Genomic DNA, 22,695 nt, shown 5'->3' with positions numbered 1-22,695 from the left:
AATAGCTGAGTCATACTCAGGAAATGGGCTTGATTAGTTTCACCTGCATGCCTGAGCCACACCCAGTGGCAGTTGGAAACCTGTTTGGCTGGAGAGAGGAGCTGCTTGACTTCAGGATGGAGGCTGCAAATTCAGAAGGAGGCCCCTCAGCAGAGAAAAGGAAAAGGAAGCAAAGGTTTTCTGAGAGGGAGGTGGAGACACTGGTGGAGGAAATGGCCTGCAATCATGAACTTTTGTTTGCAAAGCAAGCCAAATATGTTCCTGAAGTCAGGAAGAGGAAGTTATGGCTGGAAATCCAGGAAAAAGTCAATGCAGTTGGTGTTATCCCAAGATCAATTGATGAAATTAAAAAGCGTTGGTACGACATGAGGCTGAGGGCAAAGGAAAAACTTGCTGAGAGACTAAAGGATGCCAATAAAACTGGTGGAGGATCTGGAAATGTAGACCAACCAACCCCACATGAGGAGCTCATTGAATCTACAATTCAGCTTGAAAGCGTTTCCGGAGTCTCAGCCATTGACAGTTCTGATCACACAGTTGCTGAACATGGTAAGCAGGATGCTTGACTTTTTCATTGCATAAGTTAGAAGCATGAGTGTATGAGTGTGTGAGCATTATTCCATGTGTTTAATAAATAACAGCACTTAAATGTGAAAATTGATCCCCTTTTTTGTTTTACATTACTGCATACTTATGATATGCAGTACATTTAAGCTGCACCAACATACATGCATCTGAATAAGTACACAATACTACCTCTTTAGTTAGCTTAATTTAATAGTTATGAAGCACACAGACAGGCAAGCATCTCATGTGACTCTTTCTTTATTCCCAGATCATGTTGTAGATTCACATGATGGTGATGGGGGGCAATCCTCACAGGAACATATTACAGCCCCAGAAGAAGTAAATGTCAGTGATGAGCATGAATCATTGTCTTTTTTGAGAAGAAAAAGAAAAGCAGTTGCACAACTGCAACCTTTTGAAGAATCAGATGATGAACCTGAGGGATCAACAAATAACATAAATGTGTCAGAGCAGGAAGTTATACATCTTGACACAGTTAGTGATTCTGCTTCAAGAAGATCATATTCTAATAATAATACCAGGAGAAGCAGGGGAGAAGTCACAGAAACAGCAAATGTTTTTGCTGGTTTGGAAAACAACATGCTTTCAGTGCAACAAAAACAACATAAAGCATTAAGGTCAATTAATGCCCAACTAAATAAATTAAACAAGAGTAACAATAAGGTGGGTGATGGTATGAGGCGGATGGCTGACTCCATGGACAGACTTTGTGTAGCATTTGAAAGATCAGAGTCAAACAGAGTGAGGGATTCTCGCAGTCATAACATCAGACTACAGAAGTACTATGCAGCTATAAATAGACTGTGCACTGTGACAGCACAGAGTAATAGGCGAAGCATTGCCATGCAACGCATGGTTGGTGAATGCAGTAGAAATGTTGCCAAAGGGCTGGATAAAGTATCCCATTCTTTTGAATTATTAAAAACTTGTCAGAAAGGGGCAAGTGCGTTCTTTGAGGCCATTGAGTCTGAGGACACTGCCAGTAGAACCAGCAGTAACCCTACGCCCACTTTGGACACCCCTGACATGAGGAGTGGAAGCCTTGGTAGCCAACATACATCTGTGAGGAGAAGTGGCCCAGGCCAACGCAGGAGTAGCAGAAGGGGAAAAAATTAAAAAGAAAATTCAACATATATATTAATAAAAGAGAATGACACTGTGAGCAAACATTCTCAGATGTATGTCCTGTGGATTAACAGGTTCCAGGTTTTTGTTACCCATCTAATTTTGAAAAATTAAAGGTTTACATAATGAAAACAAAGATGTTGTGTTTTTATTTCTTACCTAGAAATAATTGTTAGTAATTTCTGCACGCCTTTGTCGCCCAGCCACAGCTCCTAAACCTGTAGCACATCTTCTTGGTGGAGGGACATCATCATTGTCTGAAGATTCAGGGTCACTCACTTCACATTCTGTTCCCTTTCTAATAGCCATGTTATGTAGCATAGCACAACTTGTAATTATTTTGCAACACAATGATGGCTTATATTGCAAGGATCCTCCACTTTTATGGATTCTTCTGAACCTGCTTTTCAAAATTCCAAAAGTTCTTTCAATAACTCCACGTGTAGAACGGTGTGCCTTATTGTATCTCCTTTCATGAATGTTACTTGGATTTAGAGGTGTCGAGGTGGCGAGGTGTGGCTCACTGGTTAGAGGCGGCAGACCCGGAGGCTGAGAACGGCCCGGGACCAGGGTTCGATTCCCGACGCGGCAGGGTCGAGGACCAGGGTCAGCGGACTGATAATTCTCGCCTCGGTGCCCACTTTGGTCAGTGATCGCACTCGGTAACTCTGGGCATTAAGCTTGCCTCATCGCTACAACGGCCCCCCACAGACGCCGGGGATGCCTGGCTTCACCTTGAAGATACCCAGCATGGGACCATCTCACAGGGAAAGCCAGGACGGGTTCCCCAGCGGTCATTCGCGCCAGGATACTCCGGTAGTAATTGAGCGTGCTACAAAACACCTTACATTTACATTTACATTTACATTTACATTTAGATAAGGTGTCAAAATGAAATCACGAACTGCATAGGCGCTGTCTCCTAAATTGTAATTTCAGAAATGTGACAGTTTTAAAAATAGATTGACAAAAGTTTTAAAATTGATTTTGTGTTTTTAAGTAGCACTTACCAAGCAGAAATCCATCTCCAAATTCACCAGCACTCAAACGTCCATGTAATCCACTGTGTCTAAATATATATGAATCATGAGTGCTTCCTGGAAATTTTGCAACAATGTCAGTAATAATATATTTAGCATTACACACCATTTGAATGTTTAAAGAGTGGTAACTTTTCCAATTCCTGTAAACATGCTCAGTTGCAGCTGGAGGTGTAATGGCAATATGTGTCCCATCTATACATCCAATTACATGTGGAAAATGGGCAATTTGATAAAAATCAAATTTAGAAATTTGGATATCTTGAGGTGTGCTGGAGAAGTAAATATGATGTTGCAACCTGTTCATCATTGCATCCAAAAATACCCTAAAAAACCTTGAAAAGGCACTCTGAGATACTCCTCCCACCTCTGCAATCACCCTTTGAAAAGATCCTGAGGCAAGAAGGTGCAGGGAACATAAGACCTGCACATGAGTTGGTATAGAATGTGTCCTGTGTGTCTCATGCTCCAAAAAAGGCTTTAACTCCTCAATTAAGTCCAAAATGGTATGTGGATGCAGTCTATATTTCTCAAAAATGTCTTCTTCAGTCTGTTGAAATAAGGTAATCCTCAGTTTGAAAATCCTTTCCTGCCTCTGTCTCATCTGTGCAAGAGCTTGGATGCGCAGTCTTCTAGCTATCAGGTAAAGTCCAGCCATGGTTCTGTTGAAAAAATCAGTTGGGGCTGTCTTTTAAAGATTCAAAAAAAATTACACCTGGTTTGAGTTAGTGTTAATTGCGAATTCTTATTTTGCGATTTGCCGTTTTTCGCTATTTGCGATTCTTTGATACATTTCATAGCGACTTCTTAAAATGCGATCATGCAAAATAGAGAATCGCTAAGAAATATTCGCATAAACATGAAAACGCAAATAACGAAACGCAAAAAATAGCGATTTCTTACTTTGCGCTGCGAAAAAACACATACATCCCGAAATATGCAAAATATTCATTAACGATTCGTTATGGTCAAAATTCTGCGAATTTCGGCCATAACGAATCGCAAAATGCTTGATACATCTAGGCCCATGTGTCTTTCCTACACCTCTGAATGTTCTATGCATCATGTGTGAAACTTCTGATTGTTATATGTTCAAAAGTGCTATTTCTAACAGTATTTCTAGTTCTAAAAGTATTGATTCCGACAGTGGCCCATGTGGCCCTGTCCTGTAAATAATCCCTTGTGAATATTGCCCTTGCCAGTTGGCACAATGTATATTGTGTGATTACTATCTGATGTGTTTTGACAATACAAAAGTAATTTTTATATAACCTTGTTTGGAGTTCCTTTTGTGGTGTGCCTAGGATGTTGTTGCTGTTGTGTGCGTGCGCAAATGCTTTACACATTGCCTCCGGGATAAGCCTGTCTGCTCGTGCCGAGCTACCAAGGGGGTGAGCAGGGGTTATCTTGGCGTGTGACTCCCTTACCCTGACTAGAATGGTGGTTTCTGCCTGGCTTTGGAGTCAGCCTTAGCGAACCAGGAATCCCAGTTCTAACACAGACGCAGTAAAGAAGCGATAAAGACTGCTGTAGTCAAATACTGACAAAATACATAAGAGCACTGGTTGACAAAATAAGTAAGAAAAAGGCATATGGTCATTGCACTTACCAGAGCCTCGATAAGTGGAACTATAAAACCTCAGCACCGGGCGAGGAGACCCCAGAAGAAGCATGATGGTTGTGTTTACTGAGCTGTTCAATACCTAAAGAGGCCCACCACCAAAGCTACTGGGAGACGGCTCAGAACACTCCAGCGATCTCCAAGGAAGGCTCCAATGGAGACCAAGGAGGAGATCAGTGTTCACTGAAATGTCTGCGAGTACTTTGACACTGGTCCATCACAAGGCTTCAGAAATAGAGCAAATTACTCTGGCTCTCATGGACAGCACAATGTAATGGAAAGAGCTCCACCCTCAATGTTAGCGATTCTAATAACTAGTTACCAAGCTTCCACTTTCCCCAAACCAACACCATATTTTGATGCAGCCAAGAAAGCAAAATATTGGCGATAAATGGACTGCTTGGTTAGATGCATTTGATGATTTCATAGATGCCCTTAAAGGAACTGATTATAAAACGCTACAATCTCCACACCAGAAATATGAGCTCATTCAACGACCTATGTGCTGCTGTACATTCACAAAAACCCAGCTCCCATTGGAAAGGGAATGCTCAGTAGAAAGGGAGACAAGATTGCTGCTCTTTTGGGTACACAAAATGCCTTAAATAGCTGCAAATCTGCAGCCTTTTCCTGCATCGATTTCCTTAACTCCAGAACTCTAGTCAGTTTCTTAAAATCAGTGAGACTACGTTGACCACAATCCATAGAAAAAAGTCCCAATTTCCTGTGAACTGAGTGGCATAAAAAAGCACTCTGACTCAAAACACATGAAATGTAGGACGGTATTAGCCTTCTTAAGCTTCTCCTCAGTGCATTCTCCACATCTGCATCCTCTCCTCATGAAGAGGCTCAGAGAAGCTGAGTCTATTTGATATGGCAGTGACATGTAATAGTGATCTTGGGGAGGCATGACTATGGTGTGATGCAATTCAGCAAGGAGCCCAAGTGGACTGATTGAAAAGGCTTGGTCCTGGGAGCTACAATCCATTGTCAAAACGTCCATGTACAATACATAATTTTGCTTTGGTATAATTAGGTTTGCTTGTGTGTACCTTTCTCACTGGTAAATGATCCCTTTAAGAAATAATGTTGCTTAGACTGCAGAAGGGAAACCATGCTAGTATTATGCTTATCATGTGGGATGGTGTCAACACCTTGGAATTGTTGAATTTTCTATGGTGTTTTCATCATCAACCATGAACTTTCCTTAATTTAGTTTTACTGCTCCATCCAAGGCTCCAGCCATTTTAGTATGCTTTAACTAAAGCAAGTCAATTCAACGAGCAGCCTCACAGTTTGTTTTTAACATTTACCTTTGCACAGGCCTTGCCCAAGACATGGTACTGAAGGGGTGTAAATGAAGGGGTGTCACTTGCAATGAATGTCCCATACTTCATGAACCCAAGGCCTGTTTTGAAGATCAGTTTTCCTTCATTGTGTAGTTGTCTGCCATAAGAAACACAATAAGAGACACTTCAAGACAAGACCAATCCTGAGCATATTTTTTGCTCTAATATTTCCATCAATTGGTCCATAACATAGCACATGATATCATAACGTATTGTAAAGTGCAATAGCATGTGGAATAGCAGGATTTGGCATGTTATGGTTATGATTGTTATAGGCTCTCAATCCATACTAGTGCATGACTCATCTGAGGCAAGAAACACTTCCCATTCCACAATTACCCTTGTGCTGAACATTGAGCAGAAACAGAGAAACTGTGACTCATGGGGTGCTTACTCTTGAGCTATAATTTTCATAAGGCATTTGTCATGAAAATACAGTTCTACTGATAGCAAATATCAATCTCATATTACATTCCAGGTGGTGTGAAGCTGAACACTGCTGAAAACAAGTCCCTCCGAACAGGTAACACAATCCTCTTATCAATACAATCCATCTTGGTGATCTTGGACTCTTCTGTCCTTGAGTAAATGAACATTTACCACTGCTACAAGACTCATTTCTACAAATGCTACACTTTTCCAAAACTGAAATGGTTTGGATTGTTTAAGAAGAGGCTTCTCAGAAATTCTACCCATCCAACCAAATGGAGAACAGTTACTTTTTTACTTTTTTTAAATAATTCTCTCTTTTGTTTTCCCACCATCCAAAGTGTTTACATGCTTCTCAGTTAGTTAGAAACACCTATGTCAGAAGGGCCAACACAGTTTCTTTAAAAACAGATTTTATATGATTGTATTGGATTTGCATTAGTAGAGTGCATCCTACTCCTGCCAAGGCATTTAAGAACTTTACAGTTAGTTTCACAATGCCCAGGAGCCCAATGTTAGTGGCCAGTCCATTGGTTATTGGGGTTAGTCTTGGCCCACTCCATGCACCTACCTCAGTTTCATTGAGGTACATGTATGACTGAGCAGTGATCATATAGGGGTCTATGTCAGAACCAAATGTCTGCTTGAAATAATATTGTTATGAATTCCAACAAAAAGCTTAAGACAAGACAGTCATGAGATTTAGAGGAGTTTCTATATTGTAGAGGCAGGTTGAACTGAGGCAGAGGTGCATTCGAAATAAACAATAGAGGAAAAGTAAAAGTTTATTTCAAGATCAATATTTCATGCACAGTTTTAAGGACTATATGACAGAGATTTTTGGCCAAAGCATAATATCCATGATTATAGCCTTCTGGAAAGAAACAGTTTTAAATTCATGACTCAAGGAATGTGGGTTCATACAGGTTTTTTTTAAACACTTGCAAGATGGGGCAGATGCTGAACTCACTGCAAAAAGCAGGTGCAGTAGTTATTGAGCCACCTATACAAGCAACTATCAAGCAGTGCAACATTTAAGCATCTACTAGTACCTGTACTTACTATTTTACAGCACCACCATTGCCCCACTGTCTGCAATGCCCCAAAAAACCCTAGTATTGTCAACACAATAACGTATTGCTACAGTGTATAAAAATCCTTTGCATTATATATAAACTACATATATATTATAAAACATATGTGTGTATGTATGTATATTATGTAAAGAGTGGATGTGTACAGTATTGGTTAGAGTAGTGGTTCCTAACGTGTGTCCCATGTCCTACCCAGCAGGTCCATGACTTCTTGCAAATTAAAATAATATTAACAGATTAGTAAAGTGTATCTAATTAAAGAAGCAACATGTAAATCTGAAAAAAATGTCCCATGAAAGTGAAGAAATGTCAAATTAGAGAGTTAAAAATGTGCTGGTCTGCTCAGATTGATTTGTGGGAGCACTCAGTACAAGTGCATCAAACAGGATATATTATGAATGATGGGTGGCATCGGTTGAATTTAGAAAAGCGCAAACCTTCCCATAAAAATTAGAATTTTTCTTTTTTATTTAGATAAATTATTTCAAAATTTGCAGAATCCTTTGATGAATGCTGGTGTTTGTATTTTTGTGCATTGTTTTGAGGTTCAAATCTTGGAAAATTCTGAATCCTGGTTCCCCAGCATCCTATAATGAATCATTGAGGCTCCTTGGATTACAATAATGATTCAGTGGGAGCCCCGCGATTTATGTAGTGATTAAGTGGGGCTCTACAGAAGTCAAAAGTTTAAGAACCGCTGGTTTCAAACTGAGTTATTTCAATTGTACAAGAAATTGCTTTCTCATTAGATTTCATGTATAGTATGTGGATATTTATGGTTTCTCTATTTTATTTGTAGGGGTTTGAAACTGTACCAGTGCTAATTATGATAGTGGCCACCAACTCCTCCTTCACAAAGATCACAGAATGTGTCTTTGCTTCTCTCCCATGGATACAGGCGTGGCAGAATTTGCTTTCTATTATTTTGGCTCTTCTTCTTATTTCATCTGTAGTGGGCAATATTTTCCCCACTCTAATAATATACAGGGATCTAAGGCTTCATGAGCCCATGTGCTATTTCTTCTCCATGCTCTCTGTAGTGGACCTAATTATGTGTCTGGTCACCACACCCAAAATCCTTTCCATCCTTTGGTTTGATGCAAAGACCATTACTCTATCTGGATGCTTCACACAAATGTACTTTATTCACTGCTTGGCTGCAATGGAATCAGGCATATTTGTGGCTATGGCGTTTGACCGCTATGTTGCCATCTGTAGTCCACTAAGGTACACTTCAATTCTCACTGACAGGTTTGTTGTAGGCATCATGGTGGTGATTATCCTCCGATCAATTTTTGTTACAATACCTGTGCCAATCTTCACAGCCCAATTGATCTTCTGCTCTGATTATGTTATTCATCACATTTTATGTTCCACTTTGGCTGTATCCAGACTCGCATGCAGTGACATCAGGCTCACTGTGACGTACCAGCTGGGCATTGCTTTTTCCATCATGGGGTCAGACTTAATATTGATTTTCCTTTCCTACTGCCTGATCCTCAGGGAAGCATTGAAGCTCCATGAAAAAGGAGCCACAGGAAAGGCTCTCAGCACTTGCATATCTCATTTTATAATTATAATATTTTTCTATTCACTAATAATTGTGCTGGCAATCAATACAAATTCAGACAATGCTGCTTCTGAAAGTACAGTTCCACTCAATTTTCTACACTTTTGTGTACCACCAACCTTAAATCCTTTAGTGTATGGATTCAGGTCTAAGGTTATTATCCAACATTTCAGAAACATTTGTAGGAACCCATCTAGCTCCCCTACCTAGGGAAGATATTTGTGCAGGAAAGGACTGATTCACAAAACCTTTTGCACATCTAACACATTTTAAAACACAGATTTCACATCCAGATTCACACAAATCTTCAGTTACCAAGGTGATCCTTTTTCAAATTACGGGTTACAAAGGAATGAGGGTATTCTGCCAGGAAAGGACAATCACATTGCAAAAACACCTAAATGCACAATTCTGTATATTTTACAGTTAGTGACCCATCGTAAAAACACATGTAAGCATTATTACATGAAAAACAGACACAAGTATGTGGTGTACTATCCCTGTATGAGAACCAGAAACATGCACACGGTCTATCAGTTTTTGTAAGAGATTGGGGGCCAAATGTACGGCCCTATTTTGCATGCCGTACGGGTTTGCGACCCATTTGCGCAGGCAAAATGTGAAAGGGCTATGTACTATTCCTAAATAGCAAGTTGCAATTTATTCGCGACTTGCTATTTAGGAATTGCGAGTCTCTATTAGGAAGGGGCGTTCCCTCCCTAATAGCGACTGCAACCCTTATGTATAAATGTTTTGCAACCACAAATGCGCTCACAATTTGCGTGGTGCTATTTTGCACGTTGTGCATTTGGCCCTGGGTTATTAGATGAGGGATAAGCACCCACCTCAGGAAATATTAGCAATTCATGTCAGGGTTAACAGCAAAATATATCAAATAACCTGAGCTCAACCCTCTGGTAGGTATGAAACAGAGCAGACAGTCTTAACTTAGAGGTAGTGTGTGAAGTATTTGTTTCGGGTCTAAAACAGTAATAATGTCGGAATGAAAAACAATGAAAATCCCAAAATGAATTAGAAAAATAGAGTAAAATTTAACAAGCAAAACAGCACCACAATGGCAAAAATCAAAATGAATAATTAGGGATATGAAGTAGAAGAGGACTTCGGTACAATTTGATGCTGACCGCGTTCGAGTCGGGGTCAAATACACTAACCAGGTTCCTCATGATCAATAATTTTACCTTCTGACTTTAGTTCTTCAAATCCTAATCCTCTACATAAGTACAAGTCTAAATCTCCCCAGGAAATCCAAGGAGGCATTTAGAAACTCACAGGCCAGCAGGCAGAGGCCAACAGCAGACCAATCCAGTCCCAGTGGCCGCTGGTCTGCTGAGCTGCTGCAGGAAAAGGACTCTTGTTGCTTTTTTGTCCCAGGAGCTTAGCCTAATAACACATAGAGTCCACTTCTGTATCCTGGGTACAAGAGAGAGAGCAGTTCAAGTCCTTTGTGGCACTTCTCAGCTTGCCACCAGCAGGTTCAGCCCACTTCTAAACTTTCTCAGGTTCAGGACTCTTCTGAAGTGAGTGCCATGAGGTGCAACATTTATGCCTGGCACAAGAAATTTGATGTAAATGACCCCTGAGGATGCCTTAACAAACAGAGTGAAGGTCCCCAGATTTAAAACTACCCATTTTGTGACTTTTCCTTTTGGCTGAAGCCTCTAGCTATCCTAAACATGGGCTCTAAGGGCGGGTGCATATGTGGGACGTGTACTAGGGTAATCCTGGTAAAACCAGTCCTATTTTAGGCCGTCTCTCTACTCCCAACAACCTCAGAGACAGAAGACTGGAATAAACAAGGCTGAGCTTTCAACAACCAAACAGTGGATATTCAGAAAGTGGTTTTGCATTGTGTTTTTCTCTTTTGAAGTGTACCTCAAATGTTTTATGAAAATCCACACCTATGAAACAGGTTGTATCACTGCAATGTCAAACATAATCCAACAGTGATTGGGGCCTGACTTGCTGGAAGAAGAGTAAGAAGGGCCCTGCAAAAGTGTCAGCTAACATTTTCCTTTGGCAGGGAGTCCTCTTAGAAATGTACACCAAGTGTCTTATGAAAAACCCAAGCAGACCTGTCAAGCAAGATGTGACATTTAAGCATGACTCGATACTTTAATGTCAAACAGAGCCTCCCAGACTCCCATGGATATTGTATCTGGTAAAGATGGATCCCCATTTAGGTCAGATTATTTTTAAGGCTTGGGAGTAATTTACACCTCACCATAAAGGGGCTATCAGCTGCCAGGAGACATGCAGAAGACACTGAAGGCCTTAAAAGGTTTAGGCAGGCAAAAGGTATAATTCTAAGGTATGCATGGTTTCTGTAATAGTGGGATAAAACACATATTTACCATTACAATTGGATTTTGTTTACCTATTAAAAAGAGTCCTTGAGTGGAGATAACATTTATATTGTATCCCAATGCTTTCCTATGGAACAGGTAAGCCTATTGCAGTAAAAATAATATTTTGGGCCTTTTCAATTTAGGAAAATGTTAACATTAATATTCTACAGGTCCTGCAGTAAATACAATGCATCCTGCCTTATTGAGAAGAATGGCCTTCTTAGGGTTGACATTAATGTTAAAAGGAGGGTTTAGGTCTGTCAAAAGTGGTTATTTTGGCACACTAAATTTTGACATTCAAATCGACGCAGCCGGGCTAATGGTGGCATGCCTGCCGTTATGTTTCCATTTTCATTGAGTTGATGGCACAATGAGTTCTGAAGTTGTGACATTTAACTTACAGGACCTGGGTATCCTGTGAGTACCATTTACTAGAGAAATAAAGGTAAGTGAAATAGGCCACTCAGGGATATTGCAAGTTCATCATGTTGAAAGGGGAGCCAGGATCACTTTACCACTGGTTATCATGGGTAAAGTAAACAGAGTTCTATAGCTTGCAAAACTTGGGTTCAGCAAAAATCTCCAACCAAATTGGAGGGATCCAGTAGAAAGCTACAATTTCCAACACAGGTCACTCCCATCCGAAAGCTAGGGTAAACTCATCAATACCCTGTTGGCCATTCCTGCTCTGGTGATAGAACATCAACAATTTTCCTCTTCTTCAGTGACACTTGTCTTTTCTATGCCAACTGAACCTGTCTATACCCTTCAGTTGCCATCCTCCTGTGCCATTGGAATAGCCCAGAGAGAAACTTTCTTCTCATCTGCTGACAATAGCATGCTCACAGATGCATACCAATATGTAGACAGTGCCACCTTTTTTGGAAAACGAATGGACCCCTGTAGATAGGATACACAACCCTGACAGGGAAAATACTTATTTGGAAAACAGGGTTTTCCAAGACAGTGCCACCATTGCCAACAAGGTGATGTGACCCATTATGCTCCTAAGGCAAACTTATGTCCCCAACTTAGTAAAACATTTGTCTACCAGAACAGCAACCAAGAGATAATTGTATAGTGTGTATACAAGAAACATGGACATTGTCAACTTTGTTAACTCATACTTATACTACTTATGAAGTATTTACTAGGAAATATCACCTGGGGAGACCTAGCAGGGAGTTTCCGACAATGATTAGCAACCAACTTCATATCACAAGCAATAAAGGTAAAACAACTACTGAATATATACTAACAATTTTATTAAAGGATCGTATTGTACCAAAATTCATGCCTCCACTTTTACTTAGAATGCCCAGAGGCAAGAGCACACGCCACTTCTCTCCAAGAAAGTAGAAGCTAGATCACTGAACCTGTGAAGACACAACATTGGTGATATACTCCAAATCCTGATAAGAGAACTCACCTACTATAAGATAATTATGGTTTTTGGCCATGAGGACACCAAAATGATCCAGTGAATTAAAATCCCTATGTTTGGCCTTGGGAGTTTACCAAAGCTGCCTAGACACAGCCAAAAGAAATATAACAGACCTTGAATAATGCTAGAAAGAAGCCCACATGCTAGCGTATTTTAAAACATTTTGGGCATGTCTATGACACCTACATGACTCCTAAAACGTTAGGCTCCACGGATGTTAGAGAATAGAAAACAGAGTGTATACCTTTTGCTTTAACAAAAAGGGAGGGGTTCCTAAAGAAAGGGCTCAACTATCCTGTTTCCCCCAGCACTTACTACACCAAGGGACATTGTCCTCCCTTGCACTTTGGTGTGTTTTTTGTTCTCTTAAAATGTGACGGCAGGGATCCCCCCACCCCCAATACCTCATGTAGACTACCTTATGTAGACTACCTCATAGATATGACAACAATTTTTGAAATACACAAGAATGTGCATGCTTAACACTACTGCCTAATATAATTTAATTGTATTTACCTTTTTGTGTGTTTTTTATGTGTGTGTGTGTGTGTCTATATATATATATATATTCACTGAAAAAACCATAAGCCAGTTAACCAATCAATTTTTTTTAAAAAAACATCCTTTTAGACACTTATTTAAACATTTATTCTTCCATCGACATTTACATATACATATAAAAAACATATTTATTTTTCAGAAAGACACACATTCACTGGATGGTATCATCAGTGATGTCATGAGTGATGTCACTGACCATGTCATGAGTGATGTAATATGTGACGTCACCAGCGGTGCATTGCAGGCGCGCAAGTTATAGTGAGTCCAACTAACTATAACGTGGGAATTTCAATGGTTTTATGTCAGTAAAATTTCCAGCTAACTATAACTGGTGTCAAACCTATGGTTTTTTCAGTGAATTTAATAGGTTTTTTAAATGCTAATTCCTAACTATAACTGGTGTGAAACCTATGGTTTTTTCAGTGAATTTCGAAGGTTTTTTAAATGCTAATTCCTAACTATAACTGGTGTGAAACCTATGGTTTTTTCAGTGAATTTCATAGGTTTTTTAAATGCTAATTCCTAACTATATATAGCTATGAAATGTAATATTTTTTATAATGAATCCTATATTGTATATTTATGTAATACTATTTTTTTTATGTATATTGTTCATGTTTTTTTTTGCCCTGGAGCGCTCCCGGTGCGCGTACCGGTGAGCGCACCGGTAAGCACAGTCATGCGGCGCGCCCCGGTGCGCATACCGGTGAGCGTCCCGTTAGCGCTATTACCGCGAACGAAAACATCATCGTGACGTATCGCGTAGCCGCGTCCGCGTGATACGCACGGCGTAAGCACACCCACACAGAGCCTCCCAGACTCCCATGGATATTGTATCTGGTAAAGATGGATCCCCATTTAGGTCAGATTATTTTTAAGGCTTGGGAGTAATTTACACCTCACCATAAAGGGGCTATCAGCTGCCAGGAGACATGCAGAAGACACTGAAGGCCTTAAAAGGTTTAGGCAGGCAAAAGGTATAATTCTAAAGTATGCATGGTTTCTGTAATAGTGGGATAAAATACATATTTACCATTACAATTGGATTTTGTTTACCTATTAAAAAGAGTCCTTGAGTGGAGATAACATTTATATTGTATCCCAATGATTTCCTATGGAACAGGTAAGCCTATTGCAGTGAAAATAATATTTTGGGCCTTTTCAATTTAGGAAAATGTTGACATTAATATTCTACAGGTCCTGCAGTAAATACAATGCATCCTGCCTTATTGAGAAGAATGGCCTTCTTAGGGTTGACATTAATGTTAAAAGGAGGGTTTAGGCCTGTCAAAAGTGGTTATTTTGGCACACTAAATTTTGACATTCAAATCGACGCAGCCGGGCTAATGGTGGCATGCCTGCCGTTATGTTTCCATTTTCATTGAGTTGATGGCACAATGAGTTCTGAAGTTGTGACATTTAACTTACAGGACCTGGGTATCCTGCGAGTACCATTTACTAGAGAAATAAAGGTAAGTGAAATAGGCCACTCAGGGATATTGCAAGTTCATCATGTTGAAAGGGGAGCCAGGATCACTTTACCACTGGTTATCATGGGTAAAGTAAACAGAGTTCTATAGCTTGCAAAACTTGGGTTCAGCAAAAATCTCCAACCAAATTGGAGGGATCCAGTAGAAAGCTACAATTTCCAACACAGGTCACTCCCATCCGAAAGCTAGGGTAAACTCATCAATACCCTGTTGGCCATTCCTGCTCTGGTGATAGAACATCAACAATTTTCCTCTTCTTCAGAGACACTTGTCTATTCTATGCCAACTGAACCTGTCTATACCCTTCAGTTGCCATCCTCCTGTGCCATTGGAATAGCCCAGAGAGAAACTTTCTTCTCATCTGCTGACAATAGCATGCTCACAGATGCATACCGATATGTAGACAGTGCCACCTTTTTTGGAAAACGAATGGACCCCTGTAGATAGGATACACAACCCTGACAGGAAAAATACTTATTTGGAAAACAGGGTTTTCCAAGACAGTGCCACCATTGCCAACAAGGTGATGTGACCCATTCTGCTCCTAAGGCAAACTTCTGTCCCCAACTTAGTAAAACATTTGTCTACCAGAACAGCAACCAAGAGATCATTGTATAGTGTGTATACAAGAAACATGGACATTGTCAACTTTGTTAACTCATACTTATACTACTTATGAAGTATTTACTAGGAAATATCACCTGGGGAGACCTAGCAGGGAGTTTCCGACAATGATTAGCAACCAACTTCATATCACAAGCAATAAAGGTAAAACAACTACTGAATATATACTAACAATTTTATTAAAGGATCGTATTGTACCAAAATTCATGCCTCCACTTTTACTTAGAATGCCCAGAGGCAAGAGCACACGCCACTTCTCTCCAATAAAGTAGAGGCTAGATGGCTGAACCTGTGAAGACACAACATTGGTGATATAGTCCAAATCCTGATAAGAGAACTCACCTACTATAAAATAATTATGGTTTTTGTCCATGAGGACACCAAAATAATCCAGTGAATTAAAATCCCTATGTTTGGCCTTGGGAGTTTACCAAAGCTGCCTAGACACAACCAAAAGAAATATAACAGACCTTGAATAATGCTAGAAAGAAGCCCACATGCTAGTGTATTTTAAAACATTTTGGGCATGTCTATGACACCTACATGACTCCTAAAACTTTAGGCTCCACGGATGTTAGAGAATAGAAAACAGAGTGTATACCTTTTGCTTTAACAAAAAGGGAGGGGTTCCTAAAGAAAGGGCTCAATTATCCTGTTTCCCCCAGCACTTACTACACCAAGGGACATTGTCCTCCCTTGCACTTTGGTGTGTTTTTTGTTCTCTTAAAATGTGACGGCAGGGATCCCCCCACCCCCAATACCTCATGTAGACTACCTTATGCAGACTACCTCATAGACATGACAACAATTTTTGAAATACACAAGAATGTGCATGCTTAACACTACTGCCGATTATAATTTAATTGTATTTACCTTTTTGTGTGTTTTTTATGTGTGTGTGTGTGTGTGTGTGTGTCTATATATATATATATATATTCACTGAAAAAACCATAAGCCAGTTAACCAATCAATTTTTTTTTTAAAAACATCCTTTTAGACACTTATTTAAACATTTATTCTTCCATCGACATTTACATATACATATATAAAACATATTTATTTTTCAGAAAGACACACATTCACTGGATGGTATCATCAGTGATGTCATGAGTGATGTCACTGACCATGTCATGAGTGATGTAATATGTGACGTCACCAGCGGTGCATTGCAGGCGCGCAAGTTATAGTGAGTCCAACTAACTATAACGTGGGAATTTCAATGGTTTTATGTCAGTAAAATTTCCAGCTAACTATAACTGTGTCAAACCTATGGTTTTTTCAGTGAATTTAATAGGTTTTTTAAATGCTAATTCCTAACTATAACTGGTGTGAAACCTATGGTTTTTTCAGTGAATTTCGAAGGTTTTTTAAATGCTAATTCCTAACTATAACTGGTGTGAAACCTATGGTTTTTTCAGTGAATTTCATAGGTTTTTTAAATGCTAATTCCTAACTATATATAGCTATGAAATGTAATATTTTTTATAATGAATCCTATATTGTATATTTATGTAATACTATTTTTTTTATGTATATTGTTCATATTTTGTTTTGTTTTTTGCCCTGGAGCGCTCCCGGTGCGCGTACCGGTGAGCGTCCCGTTAGCGCTATTGCCGCGAACGAAAACATCATCGTGACGTATCGCGTAGCCGCGTCCGCGTGATACGCACGGCGTAAGCACACCCGGAAGCACTCGAGCGCATACGATCGCGCTACGTAAGCGCCCCCGGGCGAGCCCCGGGGCGCGTAGCGTAAGCGCGTCGGGTCATGTGACCTGAAAATAACACTTTTCATTGGTTCAGGACAGTTTTGGTTTCCAAATGATAAAGCCAGTGTCACGTGACCTGAAAATAACACTTTTCATTGGTTCAGGAAGGTTTTTTTTTCCAAAAGATGAAAGCCCCCACCTTTTTTCCTCATTTTCACTTTTTACTTTGACTGAGAAAGACCTGTTTGCAGACCTATTTGTACCTATTTGTACTGAGAAATGGCTACAGTAGCAGCAGCAGCAGAAGCATCTCAACCACCACCACCACCACCACAACCACCACAAGGACCACCACAACACCACAGTGGTGGAGAAGAAGAAGAGGAGGAGGAGGAGGAGGAGGAGGAGAGGCGGTACCTGCCTGAAGATACTACCACCTATAAGCCAAAGGAGCACATTGTCTGGGAGTTTTTTTTAAATCCCAAGGGGCCTCAAGAAAGTTAATGCGCCAAAGGTTACTTGTCTGATCTGTGGCACTGTACTTTCCAGGGGGAACCCTGCCAAAAAGTATTCTTTTGGCAACAACACCATGATTCGCCACATGCAACGCCGGTACCCAAACAACTATGCTGCGGCAGAGGTCAGAGAACTGACCAGAAACCCTCCCCAATCTTCACCCAGCACCTCCCAAAGTAAGCAACCCACTCCATCGGGTCCAGAGACAAGTGAGATGGTCCCAGACATCCAAACCCAGTTTGGAGATTTCAAAATTGTTTGCAAATTTTGTGGAAGGACAATTTGCTATGGAGAGCAAAGTATTAAACTGATTAACCACGCCCCTTTTTACACCTCTCTGCAACGCAGCCCCGTGCATGTTTGAAGAGGGGGAACTAATTCCCCTTGCATACTGGGGGCCCCTGGGGGCCAACTAGCCCACCAGGAGCCTCCAGTATGCGCCAGGGGGCTGCATTGCAGGGAGGTGTAATGAGGCCACACCCTTTTTTACACCTCTCTGCAACGCAGCCCCCGTGCATGTTTGAAGAGGGGGAACTAATTCCCCTTGCATACTAGGGGTCCCTGGGGGCCAACTAGCCCACCTGGAACCTCCAGTATGCGCCAGGGGGCTGCATTGCACAAAGGTATAATGAGGCTATGCCCCTTTTTACACCTCTCTGCAACGCAGGCCACTGGCGCGTTTGCAGAGGGGGACTAATTCCCCTTGCATACTGGGGGTCCCTGGGTCATATCTGCCCAAACACCGATATTCCGAACGATTGAAAATGACTTTTCTTGAGAAACATTCGGATTTGGATTATAAAGTCCTATACTTTGGAATTTTTGAAAGACTGACTTTGAGGATGCTATAAATTACTCAAGTCTGCCCGAATTGTGTGGGTAAAATTGATACCTAGTCACTTTGAATAAGAATGTACTTACGTCTCGTCTAACATTTGGAAGAATTATCTAGTTATATGACAACAGGATACCGACATAACTTGAAGGAAATAAGAACGCCCTGAAGAAGTTCTGTTGTACAGAACGAAACGTTTCGGCTGGCTGTGGTTCATAAACTTAAGGAAAATAAAAGCATTTGAATATACACCAAGATTCAGTGCTTCAATAAGGACTCTAAGTTATATGATTTGATTGGACTTATTGTGCAAGTGGTGCTGTGCCAAACTTTGGAATATTCTCCACTACTCTCTACTACTTACTCTCTCCTACTCCACTACTCTCAAATACTCACTCTCTACTACTCATTCTCAACTACTCTACTACTCTCTACTACTCTCTCTCTACTACTCACTCCCTACTACTCACTATCTACTACTCTCTACTACTCACTCTCTACTACTCTCTCTCTCTACTACTCACTCTTTACTACTCACTCTCTACTACTCACTCTCTACTACTCTCTACTACTCACTCTCTACTTCTCACTCTCTACTACTCTCAACTACTCACACTCTACTACTCTCTCTCTACTACTCAAATCTAATATCTCATGATTTTCCCACAGTGGTTTGGAAGGGGATCTATAAGCTAAACTGAAAGCATATTTTCTGTAAATTCACATTATCTTTATCAGTCATGTGAGAATGAAGTCTGACATTCTCAGTAAAACATGTACATCCAACAAGGACAGAGACTGTCAGTTGATTCCTTTGTGTTCTACTGCAGCCTCCTAGAGTGTTCTAAAGAACAACTAGAGTGCTAACAGTCCTACTTATTACAAAGGTATAGCACACCTGAAGCCATCGGGATGGGAATAAAGTGGTAACTCTTAAAACATTTAATTTAAAAAGAACCAAAATGAGGGGGTATATTATGCCATAGAAAGTATTATTAGTGCTGCAGAAAGAAAAATTAGGGCACATTTTGAGTGACTTCTCAAATCCTCTTCTATTTCATTAAAAACTTCTGACATGCAGTCTCCCAAGATGGCCACCAGAGACAAAAGAGCCCAAATGTAGCCCAAATATCACCCAGATGTAGCCCAAGTATAGCCCAATGACAGAATGTCCCAGAGTGTTCTAAAGAACAACTAGAGCGCTAACAGTCTTACTTATGACAAAAGTATGGCACACCAGAAGCCATCTTGATTGGAATGAAGTGGTAAGTCTGAAAACATTTAATTTAAAAAGGAACAAAATGAGGGGGTTCATTTTGCTATAGAAAGTATGAATAGTGCTTCAGAAAAAAAAATTAGGGATCATTTTGAGTGACTTCTCAAATCCTCTTCTATTTCATTAAACAAATTCTGACATGCAGACTGAAACATGCACTTTGAATACCAGCAGCAGACTTCCCTGGTGAGCAGTAGCTTTACTAGAGTGATCTAATGAGCAACTAGAGTGCTAACATTCAGAATTTATGGCAAATGTGTGACACATCTGAATGCCTTCTTGATGGAACCAAAGTAAACAAGCATTGAAAATGCAATAGATCTCGCCCTCGTTTAAGTTAAAGCCATTCTGTTTGTAATGAGGTGGCTTTTTAGCTTTGCTTTTATTAGTGTTTTTTAAACTTTCATGTAAATAACATGCATCTGTATGCATATATGTATATGTATGCATGCATTTATATTTGTATTTATATAGATATACAGATTATATATGTTTATATATGTATGTATATATTACCTACTGGCAGTCGCCAGTAGGTAGTTATAGTTAGGATTGATTTCCATAGGGAAATCGCAACATTCTATTGGGAATAACTTTGACGCCCGTTAAGGAATCTGCCTGAATTTTTCAGCAAATTTGCCTCGCGGCTCTCCGCTCCTTCCCTGAAAGTTTGGGGGGGATTCGTCAAGCGGGGGCCGAGATAAAAGGGGGTCCCAAAACGTGTTTTCCCCTTGTTAATTTCCATAGGGCGGTCAAACTCAATTTTAGCCCGAACGGCTGAATGGATTTTAACCAAACTTGGCAAAATTGTAGGGACTGGTAGCCCGATGTGCCTTTGCTATGTCTCAAGATATGTGCTCCAGAGGGTTTTGAGTAATTTGGGTTCAAAAAAACATATATATCTATAGCCGCGCCCCGGAAAGCGCTCCGGGGAGCGCACCGGGCGCGCTACGCGACTTGCGCACGGAAAGTTGATTGGCTCTCGGGTGTCTGTAAACATTCGAAACAGTCCAGAGCGGCCGCCATCTTGTGTCTCGGTAGGATTGAGACACAAGAGGTGGCAAAAAACAAAGGGGGAAATGAGCAAAAGGGGGCAGGGTAGACCCCCCTGACCTCCTAGGTTTGATGTGGGGGCCATAAAAGGGACCCGCGGGGGGAGCGCCAGGTACGCGCACCGGGGAGCGTACCGGGGAGCGTACCATGGGGAAAAAGAATGACAGTTTTTAAAAGAAGTAGCCACATGTAGGTACGAATGCAGAGACTTAAATTTAATGTACACCGTCTCCTCTGTAGATATCTTGCATGTTGTTATAGAAGTTATTGTGGTATATGGAATTCATACCATAGTCTGTCAGGGAAGCAGACACAGATCGTTTAAGCACTCCCTGAGAAGTCCTAGGGGATCATGGGTAATCTATCCTGCTCCCTTATGATGAAAAAGAGATGTAAAATACACATTGGAGATAATATAGTGGGAGAAAGGTAGTAACTATGAGTAAACTTACTATGTAACACAAAAAAGTTGCATAGTATAGTATAAGTCTCACTTTATAATATAATCACTTTGGTACTACTTCATGAATTACATATTAAAATGACTAATGTCTCAAACAATTTAAAATTATTAAATATACATTTATTCTTCTGATTCTTTTTCAAAATTTAATAAAACTTCTAACATAATATTGTCCGGAATTTCCTCATAATCATTAGTACATGATTCTATTTGTTCCAAAGATTCTAGTAACTGTTGGTCGAAAGAGTCATCCATGAAATTAAATTCATCTTTTTGTTCTTCTGGATTTTCCACCTTTACTTCAAAAGAAATACCAGTTGATTGTTTTTCTCCTTCATTTTCTTTCTGTAAATTGCATAAAAAATAACTATATCAGTAGAGTTAGGGTACTGTTGGGTTTAAGTTTAGAAAGGTACTTCTGAGTTTTTAACAGTGAAGTAATTTTTGGGCAGTGTATGGTTTTAGGCAGGAAGTAGAACTATTAAAAAGTGCATGTGATGAAGCCTAAGTAAATTTATAATTATAGCAGAGAAGCCTAACTCAATCCATAATTATAACAGAGTAGTCTATCTCAATCTCTAACTCTTACAGAGGGACAGTATATAAGTATCAGAAAACGTTTTCCCAAATTAACTTAAAGTGCATAACATAGTTCTCCTTTCAAATTAACAACTTACCTTTTTCAAAGTTGTTTAAGTTTCCTGTCAAAATTCTTTCCAAATGTACCTCAGGTAGTATTAGTCAAAATGGCTGTGTTTCCCTCTCATTTTTCATATATATTCATGTACTTAACCAATCAAATGTCAGCACATAAAAGTACAAAATGTAAGTAACATTTTAATTGGTTGTAAATTCAAACAGTTTCATATGTGTTTTTGTCATGTAATTTACCTCAGGATATTTAGACAGGGCTACAGCCTAAATGGCTCAATGGAATACCACCAAATTTGGGTAAATGGTAGGGATTGCTATGTAGTTGGGCCTATTCTACATTTGGATATTTGGTGAAAGTGTCTCCAGTGGGTTTTATGAAAATTAACTTCCCACATTTTTTTAGGGAGCGCTTAACGGTGCGCGCCCCTGTACGCGAACCGGCAGCGTTACGGGAGTCCGCCATTTTGTGTTTCGGTACAATTGAGACAGAAAATGGAGGACAAACAACATTGGGAATGGGTAGAAGGGGCCACGGTAGGCACCCCCTGACCCCCTAGGTTTTCTGAGGGGGTCTTAGGAGGCCCATATAGGCAAAAAAATATATATATTTTTACATTTTCGCGGGGGAAGTGCCCTGTACGTGCACCGGGGAGCGTACCGGGGAGCGTACTTTGGTGAAAAATAGTGAAAAAAGTTACAAAAAGATAATCATTTGGAGTGATCAGAGGTAGGGTAGCTCTGAAAAGAGCTTTTGGGTTCTGTGGCTGATTTAGGTACCTATAAGGAGATTCCAATGCACAGTCTTAAATTCAGGAGGAATATTCTATTCCCCTCATCTGAGAAGTGCACACCATCTGCTCTGTAGATATCTTGCATGTTGTAACGC

At 40.2% G+C, this 22,695-nt stretch overlaps 1 protein-coding gene across 1 annotated transcript in view; it reads left to right on the top strand.

Annotated features, from left to right (window-relative positions):
- The first annotated feature begins 212 nt into the window (after window positions 1-212).
- The window catches only part of LOC147662032 (uncharacterized), a 92,819-nt gene continuing 70,336 nt past the window's right edge, over window positions 213-22,695 (top strand). The window contains exons 1-2 of the mRNA XM_086951170.1: window positions 213-549; window positions 836-1,633. Of these exons, the coding sequence (XP_086807296.1) occupies window positions 213-549; window positions 836-1,633 (1,135 nt within the window). The remainder of the gene's footprint in view (window positions 550-835; window positions 1,634-22,695) is intronic.

The sequence above is a fragment of the Lissotriton vulgaris genome, unplaced genomic scaffold (genome assembly GCF_964263255.1).
Source record: "Lissotriton vulgaris unplaced genomic scaffold, aLisVul1.2 SCAFFOLD_3110, whole genome shotgun sequence".
NCBI lineage: Eukaryota > Metazoa > Chordata > Amphibia > Caudata > Salamandridae > Lissotriton > Lissotriton vulgaris.
The sequence above is the reverse complement of the archived record's forward strand: the minus strand, read 5'-3'. Positions and strand labels throughout refer to the sequence as shown.